We start from the raw sequence: 14,759 nt of genomic DNA, 5'->3' as shown, positions 1-14,759 counted from the left end.
TTTCTTATTTTTTTTTTATTTTTCGGCCCTCATTTTACGCTTATAACCAAAGTCAGTGTATATAGGGCCATCTGGTGCAAATAATGGTAATTCTGAATGGTAGTGGTGATGGTTATTATTGGAATTTTTGTTAAATAAAAATAAAAAAAAAATTAAAATAATGAGTAAATAAAAAAAAAACAAAAAAAATATTTTACAGCTTTATTATGATGAAAGAACGAATCTTACACTTTAGGGGGTGTGCTTCTAATATAGGTAATAAAAAGGTACATAAAACAAAATAGATGTACAAAATTAAGTATCGCGTTTAATTTAGGTTTTGCTCGATTTTTGAAGGAAAACAAAACTTCATGTAGGCTACTTATAATATATAAACGGTAGGTCGAACTTTTGTGTCACATTTATTTATAATAAATGGCGGACTTTTTTACAAACAATTTTGGGCTTTCAGTATTTCAGGTCTTAAAGTTAGAAAAGTGCAAATTTTCATATTCAAATTAAGAACTGAGGTAGATATGAAATTTTTAGTTTTGTAATTACAGTTTGATTAAAAAATCAATTCTAGCACGTCTTATAGCAACTAAACTATTGAATCAGTGCAAACCGATTACGTTACCTAAAAATTGCAACCAGTTTAAAAAAAATACAAATTATTTGATTGATTAATTGTATGAGATTATAGAGTTGCGTTCGTGCTTGCTTGAATATAAACTTATTGAGCTCAATTAAGATTCAAACAGTTGCAAAAATTATTGTATGTCTGCCGGAGCCGTAAATATTACGAGCTGTAAATGCTTTACCATCCTAAATTTAAGAACTGAGATATTTGAATAACTTCTATAGTTCTTGAAATTAATATTGAAAAGACCTTTAGGACCTCTACATTTTAATTAAAGAGGGTTTTTTTTTCAATTCTGAGTTACTTACCAGTTAAATAAATACGAGTATCATCTGCAAAGATAATCAAGTTAGGAATATAAGCAGTTTAAAATATAATGTTCTTTCATTTTACGCAGAATCTAGAAATTAAAATAAGCATAATTAATAAAATTAAGAAAATTTTGTAAGGCTTGGAAAATATTTATTATGATCTCTATTACGATTTCTTTAAATTTTGAGAAATGTAGTTCAAAAACTTTGTAATATCGAAAAGCAAAAATTACTGATTTGTGAAATGTCGAGAAATTTACGTAGTGTAGCCCAATTCTCTCGTATATTCAATATTTTTTTCATCCCTGCGTATTTTTGGTGCGAACCAGAATTTTTTTTTTTTTTAATTATTTATCGCAAAATCATTTCATTGCGGTTTTCCTTATTCAACATATTTGCTGCTTCTCATTTTCTATGTTCATTCCATATAATATATAATTACATACATACATATACATACATAGTAAGTGTATGCCTTTCAATCCATACGTACGTATTTCTGTTCCGGAGTGGTCAGGTGCAACTTTTCTCTAATACTAAACACAGTAGTGTGGGTAAAGGAAGTTTGGAGATTTAATTTTGTTTTTTTTCTTTTCAACTTGAAATATGCCAATAATAACTTTTCGGATTATCTTCTTAAAAATAAAAAAAAACGCAAAAACAAAAAAAAATTATTAAGGAAAGCGTTTCTCCCACAAGAGTGGGGTTTTCGGAGAAAAAAAAACCATAATTTTTTTGTATTATTTCAGTAAAGTAATAAAATATTGTATGGTTTTTAAGAGAGGATAATTATACTCAGACGCAGAAGTGGTATTTGGATTAAATACCTCAATGAGAAGCACAAGTATAAAGGAGAAAGAAAAAAAAAGTGCAGAAGGATAGCTAGCATAAATTATGGATTTTAAAATACGAGTAATAGCAACAGGCAGGTAAAACGAACCACACAACAGTGAATCTCAGAACCAACCTTATTAAGCAAACCTAAAAAAAAAAACTCATTTCATTATTTTTTATTTTAATTTTCTTTGTTTTATGCTTATTTTTAGCACCCAATAATTAATTTGCCCACCTTTTTTAATAATTTTCAAACAGCATAATTTTAACAAACGATAGAAGGAGATGAGCGAGATTTAGTTTTTTTTTTTATATTTAATTTTATTAAATGGTTAAGAATTATGGCGATACAAAGTATAAATTAGGGATGAAAAATTACTTAGAAATAAATTGAACCGAAACGAAAAAAAAAAGTTTAAAAATCAGAGAAAATTTGAGAATAGATGAGAGCAATTTTTCATAATTTAAATTTATACTTTTTTTTTTTTACTTTTATGTGCAAATTGGCAGTAAAGATTTAAGTAGGATTAAGTGAAGGTTATTTAAATTAATAAAATTATGAAAGAAACAGGAAACAAAATTTTTTTTTTCATTATTAAAATTCTTTTCTGAGTTAATTATCAGTAAAAATGAGATTATTTTTAATAATATTAAATTTTGTATAGAATTTTTATTAAATTACTTAGTTTTAATATTATTAAACCTGGAAAATTCTGAAATTTTGCAAGTTTAATCAAAAATTAGAATGTTTAAATCAATTCATATTTGAATTACTTATATTTACTAAAAGACTTTAAGGGTCAAATTTCATATAATCGTTAAACTACTATTTCATTCACTTACTTCTAGAAGTGAGAATTTCAAAATCATCAAGAAATTTTTATGCATTCTTGAACACACTAACAATAATTTAATTTTGAAATAATAAAATCACACGTACCAATATTACGTATATTCTATAAGTACAAGATGGCCCGGAAGCTGGAACTAATTCTATAAGTGTTCGATTCCCTAGAGTTTTTTTTTTTGGCGAATAAATTTTTAAAGTTCAAAAACATCAAATTGAAAAAATTCTTTCTTATAAATAGCCATAACAGTTTTGGAAAATGCAGAAACTGTTGAAATTGAAATCGAAAATGCAAATGCATTGTTCGCAATTTTTTTTCTCACTAAATAGACCCACAGTATATAACGATAGGGCCACAATAATTATTTTCAGATTTACCGTTTTGAAATAATGACCGTCTAAACATGGCTATTTGGAACCAGAAAAAATGAAAATTTTTCAAAAAACAATAATTTACTAATTGGGTTTTCTACTAATTGAGGTTATGGCTACAAAAGCAGAAAAAAATTTTACGCTATCGATTTGACAGAAGATTTTTTACAATTATACTAGCAAAAAAGGAATGGTTTTTGAAGCAAGTTACAAAATGGTGCTGTCATTGCATATCTTTTCTAGAACTGCAAACTGAAAAAATTTTTAGTTTTTTAAATTATTAAACCGAAATTAAATTCTCAGACGTTTGACATTCCAAAAAAAAAATAACTCCAAAAGAGCCTCAAAAGAGTTCCGTATCATCCTGTGCATATTTAATTAAAATAGCGTATGTATTGTAAAGAAGTATCACAAGCAGGAGATTAAAAACGTGATGAATTTAATGTCATTTTGTTAAAATTAAAAATTTAAGCTTTCATTCAATATTTAAAATATAAGAGATACAGAAACTGCAACAAAAGCAAGCAAAACAAATAACATTATTGTATTGGTTACATTCAGTTTGATAAAAGCTGAAATCTACAACCTGTTGTTACTCAAATTCGTAAATGATTTATGTAAATGACGATTTGAATCAATAAAAACGTAATATTATTATTGCTTTAAAATTGATATTATAGAAAATTGAATTAAAACGAGAAAAAACAGAGTTGAATGTGTCATCTCTGTGATACCCGTACAAAATTTATTATTCTATGTGCGAGTAAATATGATATAGCTAACTATGAGACAGACTATGACTTTAAGTTGCCGTTTTTGCCGTATTTACCATTTTTATTACCGTTATTTCAATATTTTTTAAAATATGGTCAAACTAATACTGAAGTTATATGGCAGCTACCAGAAAAAGTCAAAAAATTTCAACGATTTTTATTGCACATAACAACTCTAATAATATACTTGTTTCCACGAAATTTCTATATTAACTCCAATAATTTCTGAGATAATGCCAAATAACCTTTGGAGTTGTATCGCACCTATCACGAGACAAAGTTAAATCGACTCAGAATTTGACGCTGATCCAAAACAAATACTTGAGCCAATATCTCAGACCGTTATTTCTTAGCGTTACAAACGGTAAGGCAAATTTAGTATACCCATTTGAATATAAGATCGTAAGGGTAATTTATACCCATACGAACTTATATACAACATATAAATTTCTTGGAATAATAAGCTTTAAAAAATTATAAAAATAACTGTTTAACTATACATATATTATAATTCAAGTACTCGTACTGTTATAATATTAGTAACTACTCATTAATATTAGTAAAAACTCTTTTCATTCAACACCATAGAAAAGAAGCTTTTTCATTTAGTTTGAAAAATTTGCCCTTCGCATTGAAACGAAGCTGTCTCTTTTGTTTTGTGATGATGCGAATCAATAATTCATAGTTGATAAGAAATAAATATACAAATAAACAAATCAAATCATAATCTCAGAAATAAAAATTTAAATTTTAAAATTGTTACTTCAATTACAAGTACATGATTGACTGAATATAGTTTAAGTAATAAATTTCTTTTGAAAAAATGAAAGAAATACGATATTTGAGTTACATTTTAGTAATCTTTACAACACAAATTAATAATAGAGAAATAATAGCAAAGGATTGTGATCTCATCAAGTTTCGCTATATTGAGCGGAAAGTGTTTTGCGAAACAGAAAATGGTGTAACAACATCATGTCTAGGAGCTCCGTTTCCAGTTAAAAGAGCGTATATTCAATGTTCTAATAAATATCATAACTTTAAAAATATATCTTCATTAACTATTGACTGTCAAGATAATGGTGAATGGACTGATGAAATATTTGATTGCTTACCAGAATGTGATGACACCAATATATCGTTCAAAATATTAAATAATACCAATGAAGAATATCCTCCATGGTATGCTGAGGTAATTCATTTAGATGTTTTAGGAAACGTAAAACAAATTTACCCTGGCATTATTTTAGCAGAAAGATATGTTTTTGCAGAGTTAGATTATAATTTGAAAAAAGTTTCTCATGTTAATAATTATAGAATACGAATTCCCAGATTAAAATATAAACAACCCAAAGAATACAAGATACGATATTGGAACGATGGAACACATTCTGATTCATTATACGTATCATTTCTAAATAAAACTGAAGATGAGCTTATTGAAATTGCTTCACTAATGCATGTAGATAGGCTTGATTATATAAAATTTGATGATGTAACATTACCTGCTTGCGACGAAATAAATCCCCCAAAAGCGAAAGGAACCTTAAAACTTTTGGATTTTAAAAAACGTCTTAAACATATCTGGTATAAAAATAAAGTCGATTTTTTGTTTTTATTTTTACTTAACAATTTTTTTAATTTTTAAGGTTTTCCGAAAGATATTTTCCGCTTTATGAAAAAAATTGTTTCTTACCAAAACTGGATAATACCAAAATGGAAGCGGCATGTTTTAAAACGTCAGGTGAGCCAACGGAATGTATTCGTAGGGCAGATTGGATTGTAACAAGATGTCGAATTGGTTATCAACAGAGAAATACACCGTTAGGTGATTTTATAGCTCAATGTGAATCACTTAATAGTTGGGATTACTATTTCGGAGAAGATAATGATTGTGATTTAGTATGTGGTGAAATTGATAAAAATTATAGACCTAGACAAAGAACCTTAATACACGGAGGTAGTGAAACTCATAATGGATTTGCTCCATGGCATGTTGCCGTTTATTTTAATGATACAAGGAGGCGAACAATAAAACAAATATGTGGTGGTAGTATTATTCATTCTAATATAGTTCTATCAGCCGCACATTGTTTTTACAATATTGGAGCAGGTAAACTAAATGATGCTTCAAATTACTTAATAGCAGCAGGAAAATATTATCGTAAATACGAAACTTCTGAAGAATCAGAACATTATGCAAAAATAGAAGAAATACATATTCCCGAAAAGTAAGTAAAAATCAAATTTTGTTTCAGTCATACTTTTAGTTAACCGATAACGAACTTTTAGTTAAAGCGATTCTTTTCAATTCAATAAGAAACTTTTTTTAATTACTTTATAGTTTTGAAGCATTTCCACTCAGAAATGATATAGCAGTTTTGGAACTTGATCATCACATTGAGTTTTCGTCAGTTATTAAACCAATATGTATTGATTTTAGTTCAACTCAAATTCCTAGTAATCTAAATGGATATTTCGTTGGATGGGGTGCTACATCTATGGATGATGAGCAAAGTAATGAACTATTATCAGCTAATCTTACAACTTTAACAAACGAAAAGTGCAAAGTTGAAGTTGGCCCAAGAGATAAATCTGATATTACACCAGAAAAATTCTGTGCAATAAATGATAAACGTTCAGCTGCCTGTCAAGGTGATAGTGGAGGTGGATATGTTGTAAAAAAATATACGGGTTTTAGGGACCGATATTTTTTGCTTGGAATTATTAGTCTGGGACTTGGTGCCAATAATTATTGTTCTGATGGTTTTACCACAGTATTTACAAATGTACTTCTTTATAAAACTTTTATTGAAAATGTAACATCAAACGCTAGAAGTTTGAAATTTATTAGAAAATATGCCAATAATAACATGCGATATGAACTCTGAAGAAAAATTATAATATATCACAAATCGATCGAAAATTGAAATTGTAATTTAAATATTGTATTTTTTTTTTTTTTGCTGAACTAATTCGATCTTCTGAAAATAACGCATTTAATTTTAAATAAAATGGATCAAACATCGTACATAAATGTATCATCACACAAGTCTGTTACGCATAAAAACCTACATTTACATTATTGGCTGGTTGACCGCCAAATCGATTGAATGTTTTTATTCTGTCATTTTGAAATATGCTTAAAATAGTAATGAAATGGTAAATTATTAATTTGGGCAAAAATATATAGATGCAGAACGCAAGATATTGCAAAATAATTTAAAAATTTTTCAATAACTAAATTTACCACAAACATGATACTTTTGTGAATAGTTTTTAGTTGTTTAGAAATATTAGAAGTAAAATAGCAGTACAGCACCTACACCTAGAGAACCTGGCTTAATGGCCACGTTTTCTATTGAATTTTCATTTTTTTCCTTTCTGCTCTTTAAAGTTGGTTTTTAGTTCTTTTTGATACTACATATTAATGTAATGTTGTTTTAATATGTAAATATGTTTAGAAATAAGTATGTCAATAAAATTAAAATTTTTAATTTACTACTACAAAATCTTATTTATTGGATCTGCTTAATGAGAAAAAACTATGAAATTGTGATACAAGCAGCACAGCACGTTCTATTTTATTCAGTCATTGTTGTACATAAATTACATACCAAAATACCTAATGACTCATTCAAAATTCCTAAATATTCGCTATTATCTTAATAAGGTAATATGTAAAATGTAGCAATATTAATAAATTGTATTAGGTTGAAAATTTTTCTAGAAAAGTGATAGAATAGAAAACTTTCTAAATAGAGCAAAAAGCTCCAAATAGAATTTGTTGAAATAATACGTTTTACATATAAAACTTTACATATTGCTAAAAATATCAATTTACTATGGTCACAAAACAGTATTTTAATCGTGAGTATAAAGCAGAAACGAAGCTTTCGTTCTGTTTGAATTCCGTTTGAAAAATGTATTATGTAAATTTACTACAAACTTATGTTGAGAAAACTTAAAAGTCATAGTTTAGAGCTGATAGTACTAATCAGAGAGCAATGAAAATAAAAAAAAAAAAACAGCTGAGACTCTAACTACAAAGTAATTATAAAAGCGATAGGTATATAAATAAGTTGATTAAGTCTAGTTAAAAATATTTTTGCTAAGAAAGCTTGGACTATAAAAAAAATCTAGTATTTGCATTATATTATATTACTTAGTAATAGTGATCAATGATGCATCTCTAAATTTTATTGTATTGAATTTTTGAGAGTAACAGCTTGTCTTTGTCAACACTATGTTTAGTATAATCATTCCCAATTAAAAGACGGCGTATTGAAATATAAAATTTTTAATGGTAGATACTGACACAGATTTTACTCTATAGTATGCCGAAATATAGTAGAAATAAATTCAAATGAGAATATAAGACAAAATTTTCCTAAAATAAACCATAAACTCCAACTTATATAAAGGTATATGAGTTCAAATATGGTGATGTATTTTTGGATACTTGTACAAATGCATAAACATATGTTGTAATATAACTGCTAATATTAATTTTTAAGCAATATTTTTCTTATTAATTATATAAAAAATATTTTATTTTTATTTAACTTTCATCTTTATTTATCTTGATGAGTTTTCTTGCGAGAATTTAGAAAGTAAATACCACGAGAATAAAAAAACCACATAAAAATTAAATTATTATCCTTTATGCGAGTAACTTATTTATTTTTGAAGGCACTTAATATTATCCTTAAAGCGAGCATCAAATTAATATCTTAACATTTTAATGTATTAGATGAGATGTGTAAATTTAAGGAGTAAAAACTTTTACCTTGTCAGTAGCGTATTATCGACACTTCATTAACGACAGACATTGACAGCGCAAATAATCACTTTGTTTATCTAAGTTTCTCAACAGACTCTTACGAGTATATGTATAATTTATGAACATAATCAATGTATAATAACTATATGGCATGTACTTGTATATATTATACATATAAATAATGTATATGTAGTTTTTAGCACTTTTCCAAAAATTTTTTGAAAAAAAGTCCGTCCGTCCGTCCGTCCGCCCGTCCGTCCGTCCGTCCGTCCGTCCGTCCGTCCGTCCGTCCGTCCGTCTGTCCGTCCGTCCGTCCGTCCGTCTGTCCGTCTGTCCGTGTGTCCGTGTGTCTGTTTACAAAACTTCTACACCCTTGAAGATAGAAAGCTGAAATTTTATATGTACATAGATCTTTACTAGAAACTTATTTCTGTAGAACAAAATTTTTACCTATCTCCTCTCCTCTAGAAGTTATACCCCCCCAAAACCCTAAAAATGGCCTTTTTTAACTATTTGTTGCAATGAAACCATAAGCATTTTTGAAATTTTGCAAACGCAGAAAAGCAGCGGCTTGCTTCCCCTAGCGCGGCATACTATATTTGAACTTTAGAAAAACAAAATGGCCGTTCAAATTTACCGTTATCTAAAGTCCTTTTTTTGCAAATTTTTGATGTCGTTTTTTTTCCAAACTACAGCCTGTAGAAGCTTGAAATTTTAGGAGCTTTTAGACATTATCAAATAGTTCATTTCGCTAGAAGAAAATTTTTTTCCATCTCCACCCCCTCTCAAGTTATCGCCTCTTGAAATTTGTAAAATTTGAATTTTTGACACCTTATATTTCCGAAACCGCAAGCTTTTTCAAATTTCTATTAACGCAAAAAGTTAACGGTAAATTCCATGAAATTAAAAAATATAATTATTTTTCTTAACTCACAAAATTAAACCTTAAAATCGAGCATTATGTTAACCCCACTTTATATTAATTTTTGCTTTATTTCAAAGACTGCATAAATCATTCATCCTAAATATATGCAACCCTAGAAATAGTTTTGTATATGAATCAAAATAATTTTAATAGTGTGACAGGTACATAGACTACATAGACTGTATTTAAAAGCAAAATTTTCATTTGTTGAAGGAAAAAGTGCTACAATACAAACCATTGGTTTGACCCAACTTTATTTGTTCATTTAAATAGTTTTACAATTTGGCAAAGATCCAATGTGCTCAATAAGAGTTTTTAATAAAGAAAATTTGTATACCTATCTGAAAATTTGTCTACATATGTATGTATATTAATCTTAATGATTTTCTTAAATTACAAAATTTTAAAGAAATTAAATTAATTTTATTGTTAAAAGTTTTAGTGAAAATATTCTACATAATCGGATATTCTTACAGATCTGTTAGAACCAATAATTATTAAAATTTTAAGAAATGATTAACAGAAGGGCTAATACTTTACCTCGGTACCTTGTTTTCGGAGGAATTCGGAGCTAATCTTTCGGAGGAATTCGGACACAAGATGTGTAATGTGTTATGACCCCTATACCTTGTAATATTAATTACGACTTTTTGAGTTTGTCATAGTGCCAATTAACCTTAAATTGCTATTCAAAATAAAAATTTAAATTATGATTGCGGTAATTTTAATATTCGAATGGAAGAATGAGCCTTATTCATCTTAATTTTAATAAAGGTAATCAAGTAGAAATTCCTTAATTAACAATTTAGTAATTTTTGTAAAACAAATCTGCGTTACAAAATTTAATAAACTCGTAATCAAAAAATAAAATTGTAAGCGAATGAATGACTGTAATTTATTTGCTTGTAAGAATCATTTTTAATTGTTATATTTAAGCACCATTATAGCTTTGATGCTAATCCAAAAATTTTTTTTTATAATTTGGATTACGTTGTACAATTTGAAAGTAAATTCTTTTAATACTGCAGTTTTATTAATTTTTTGCTTTATATTTTAGTCTTTTGTTCATTTCTATTGCTGTTGCTCCATTATTCCCTTATATATTTTTATTATTTTAAACTTGTCATAAAAATTTTTATATTCGAAAAAATTATAATATTCTTAAAATTATTTTATTTTTAAATATTAAAATTGTTGCTATTATTTTGCTACAGGATGTGTTTTCAGTTTCAAATTATATTCTATGCGGATTTTATAATATCAAAACTATGACTTGTTAAAGTATATGTAAATTTTCAGAAAAGAATAGCAACAAAAGGGCCACTTAAGCTTTGGCCCACTCTACTATTGTGGTTAAGAGTGCAGAGTCGTAGTGCCTGTTGTAGTATAACGCACTTCTTGATAATCATACAGGTAGAGTACTGATAACTGGGTGTCTTTCGAATACGGTACGATTGAAAAAAATATACTTGAGTCTATATCTCAAACGAAAATGGTCTGAGATATAGACTCAATTATGTTTTTGTCTATATGTTTTGTCTCAAGTATGTGTATATATATTTTTGATCAGCGTCAAATTTTGAGCGGATTTAGTTTTGTATGCCCACCTGTTCGTCCGTCAAAAAATAAACACTGAAGAGTGTGTAAGTGGATTTCTGGTGTTTGTGACTCAAAATTTCGAGATAATCTGAGATCTGGATATTGCAAGAAACTACCACATACGATATAAGGTAAAATATCTGCTCTAGATAAAAATAAATTCTTGTCATTCAGATAGCACTACATCAGATCCAGATCAAACTTGATCTGGAATCGAAACTTTAAGTAACGGAGAATAGAATAAAAGACAGCGCTAAGATTAGCTATCAGAAAATTTTATCTCAATTAAATTGAAAAACAATTGAAATATGTCAGTTTTTCGTTAAAACTAGTTTATAACAACTAAAAATATTTCATCAAAATTTTTTTAAAATTGTTATCACAAAGTTTTTTGGTTACGGTTTAAATTAGCTGTCGAGAAAACCTGTTTTGAATCGCGAAATTATTAGTTTCTTTTGAGAAAACAATTTGAAATGTTTCGTATCATCCAAATGTTCAAAGGTTATTTCTCGTCAATATCCAAACAGCTATATTTCGCTCCTACTTGGGAATCGAATGATTATAAAAGACTTTACAGTCTCTTTTTCCTGTATGAAGATATTAGTAATATTAAACGATCTACTTGGATCGTATGATTATAAGAGACAGTTCCTTTTTCCTGTATGGAGAGATTAGTTGCATTAATCTGCATCACTTCCCCTACACCAATTTTGTTAAGTGTCTTCAATATGTTTGTAGTAAAATGTCTCAAAATCATAGGACACCCATTCCATATCAAAAATCTTCCATTTTAATTTAGTAGTGGATAAAAGCATAAAAATTTAAATTATATCCAAAAATAATTGCTTTAATTTTAAATCTAAAAGAGAAGGTGAACTTTTTCCTTTATTATTATTATTGTTATTGTCATTAAAGTATAGTAGTAAAATTGCAAAAAATTCATCAGTTTATTTTCAACACCTTTTATCATTTTAATCTAAAGTATCACATACAATAAAGTTTTCTTCTTGTTTTTTCGAAATTTAAAGTTGAACTGACCTGAATTTAATTCAAATTTTTTTAATAATATTGTAAAACAAAAGGCGAAAAAATGAAAGATAAAATTTACTGCATTTTTATCACTTGGACGAAGAATTAATTTTAATCCAGTTTTGTAAAGAATATTTTAAAAATGGTTGTATAATAACCTCGTCGTCATTCCTTTTTGGTGTGATTTTGAAGGGTTATTTTTGTTTTTTGTTATTAAAAATAGCGAGAAATTTTTTTTTGTGAAATGAACTTTCAACTTTCTCTAAAAATTTATTTTTTAATTGTTTTTCGTTTCTCTCTCTCTATCTGTCTCTCTCATTTTCAAATTAAAAAAACAAGAACTAATTGAATTTTTAATTTTGGCAGATGTTTGTGATTGTCATATAAAATTTAATTTATATATCCTTTGCAACAATATGCATAAAAATGAAATGAGAAATGCAAAATGTTAAAATAAAAACAAGAAAAACAGAAAAAAACAATAAATCATTAAAAATGAAGGGAAAATAATTTAAAAAGGATTTGAACAGCAAATAAAAGAAAAACAAAGAAAAAAAAAATTTTTGGAGTAGTTCGAAATTGATTTTTTTCTTGAGTATAACTATAAAAATTACATTTATACTACCACTACTGGTAGGAGATGGGATAAAATTAAATTTTATAAGTCATAAAATTGAAAATATTTTAGAAAAGATTTTTAATTTTCAGTCTTAAAAATTAATGTTTACTTTTTTATAGTTACCTGCTTTTTTTCTTTGTAATATTTTCTGCTATAAACTTAAATTGACTGATTTTCAGACAGACTAATTCTAGTTAATCAAATTTAGACACAATATTTAAAAAACATAATTTTTTTTTAAAAAGTTTTTAATTATTAATTTAAATGGAAAAAACTAAAGATACTTTGATTAAAGTCACGATATAAATTTGTTTATAAAAAAATGCAGTCATTAATTTTTCAATAGTCTTATTGAAATATGTTCTTGTGATTGTGTATGTCAAATAGAATATTGTTGTATTTACGCAGCATCTCATGTAAATAATACTTGATAATCATGTAGATTACATAGTATAAAGCAATGTGAAGAACAATTCGCCTCCAATTTTTTTCATAACTCTTTTCAGTTGGTAAAGCTTCCGGACAGAAAGCGATAAGTCACTGGTTCAAGTCCAGTTAGAGAAGAAAAATTTTATTAATAAATTTTTCTATCTTATCTTGTTTATTTCATTACGCCATCAATTTGTTTTACAGTTGTATGAGGAAATTTCCATTAGTTATTTCAATAGTCCTTCAAAACTATAAATAGTAGTTTGTAAAATTGTTTTTTCTCATCCAACAATTTAAATTTAGAACTTGTGTTAACATAAGTAGTTTGGGTTTAAAATGATGAAAACGATCTATTGAAATAAATTGTCTCACTAATTCGCATAATTTTGCATAATTTTAGGGGAAATCATAAAGTAATTTTGCTTTCATAGGAGAAAATTTTTTTTTATTTTAGAAATATTAAATTTAAAAACAATTTCCGAAGAACTTAAGCAGCTGAACAAAATTTTGGGAGTTTCGAAAAAATTCATGAAAAATTGTAGGGACAAAAAACATAAAATAAATGAGGAAAATTGGAATATTCCTAAAGTTCGAATGCTTATATTTCCGAAAAAAACATGTAAAACCACCTAACCCACCCTTATTTATTTAAAGCCATATTAAAGCTCTTTCAAAAACTATTTGTTTGAGACTTTTATCTATTTTTGAAAAGCAAATTATAGCAAAAAAACTGTAAGTATGGTAAAATTTCGCCAAATTTTCTTAAAATTCCTGTAGCTTGGAAACGGCTTCAATTTAATACTATTTTCCGAACAAAACTTTTGCTCATGTTCAACCCACTATCCGATGATCACTCCTAACTTGTTGTCAAATCACCCGGCATACACAATGGTATCACTAAGCTGGTATGAAAAATTAAAAAAATAAGAAGTTTTTAAAGCAGAACTTAAAAATATACTCGAACCATAAATTCACAATTTGTCTAATCCTTCAATTAATGCCTAGCACAGGCTGGAATTCAATTATTTTAAATTGTCTGTCATAAAGGATCATTTCTCGAAAATATATTTTAACGATCATTATTAATTTATCATTTAAAATTATTTTTTCTCTACCATATCTTTCTACGAATTAAAAAAATGAATCATTAATATTATATCTGTCAAAATATAACAAATAGAAGGGATGAGCCGTTTTCAAAAAAGCAAAAACAAAATAATTAAAATTTTTACAAAATGAGGGATAAAAGCTAGAGCACAACAATAATAAAACATTTAAGAAGGAATAAATAAATTTAGTTCTATGTAAAGTTAGGCAAATAAGAAAATGACAAAAAAAAAACCTAATAGAATCAGAAAGGATTGAGAAAAACTTCAATGCGACATTCTTTGTTGCGTTATGCTGCATCTGTGAACAAATTTTTTCTTTTTTTTAGTTTTCTTTTATTTTTCCATTTTTTTTCTCATTTCGTCTTAAAAATTATTCATAAAAAAGTTTAAAAGTTAATAAAACTATACATACATATTTTATATGCACTTAAACATACAAAAAACAATTTTATACAGGGTGTTTTAAATGAAGAAATTAATTTTTTTTTTATTATGTTAACCTTTTGCGTG

The 14,759-nt window shown here is 27.0% G+C and overlaps 1 protein-coding gene across 1 annotated transcript; it reads left to right on the top strand.

The window, feature by feature from the left end:
- Positions 1-4,579: 4,579 nt before the first annotated feature.
- LOC129609277 (uncharacterized) lies at positions 4,580-7,257 on the top strand. The gene is made up of 3 exons (XM_055521210.1): positions 4,580-5,343; positions 5,406-5,987; positions 6,101-7,257. The coding sequence occupies exons 1-3, from the start codon at positions 4,580-4,582 to the stop codon at positions 6,645-6,647; spliced, it is 1,893 nt and encodes a 630-aa protein (XP_055377185.1). The 3' UTR covers positions 6,648-7,257.
- The last annotated feature ends 7,502 nt before the right edge of the window (positions 7,258-14,759 follow it).

This window comes from Condylostylus longicornis, unplaced genomic scaffold (assembly GCF_029603195.1).
Source record: "Condylostylus longicornis isolate FDR11 unplaced genomic scaffold, ASM2960319v2 ptg000038l, whole genome shotgun sequence".
Lineage (NCBI taxonomy): Eukaryota > Metazoa > Arthropoda > Insecta > Diptera > Dolichopodidae > Condylostylus > Condylostylus longicornis.
This window is presented reverse-complemented; position numbering and strand designations above follow the sequence as displayed.

What these genes read in the sequence shown, in the direction of transcription:
- LOC129609277 (XM_055521210.1), top strand. Translation starts at nt 4,580, where the DNA reads ATGAAAGAAATACGATATTTGAGTTACATTTTAGTAATCTTTACAACA. An exon ending in AAACGTCTTAAACATATCTG is followed by an intron (nt 5,344 to 5,405) that starts GTATAAAAATAA and finishes TTAATTTTTAAG; the next exon opens with GTTTTCCGAAAGATATTTTC. An exon ending in GAAATACATATTCCCGAAAA is followed by an intron (nt 5,988 to 6,100) that starts GTAAGTAAAAAT and finishes ATTACTTTATAG; the next exon opens with TTTTGAAGCATTTCCACTCA.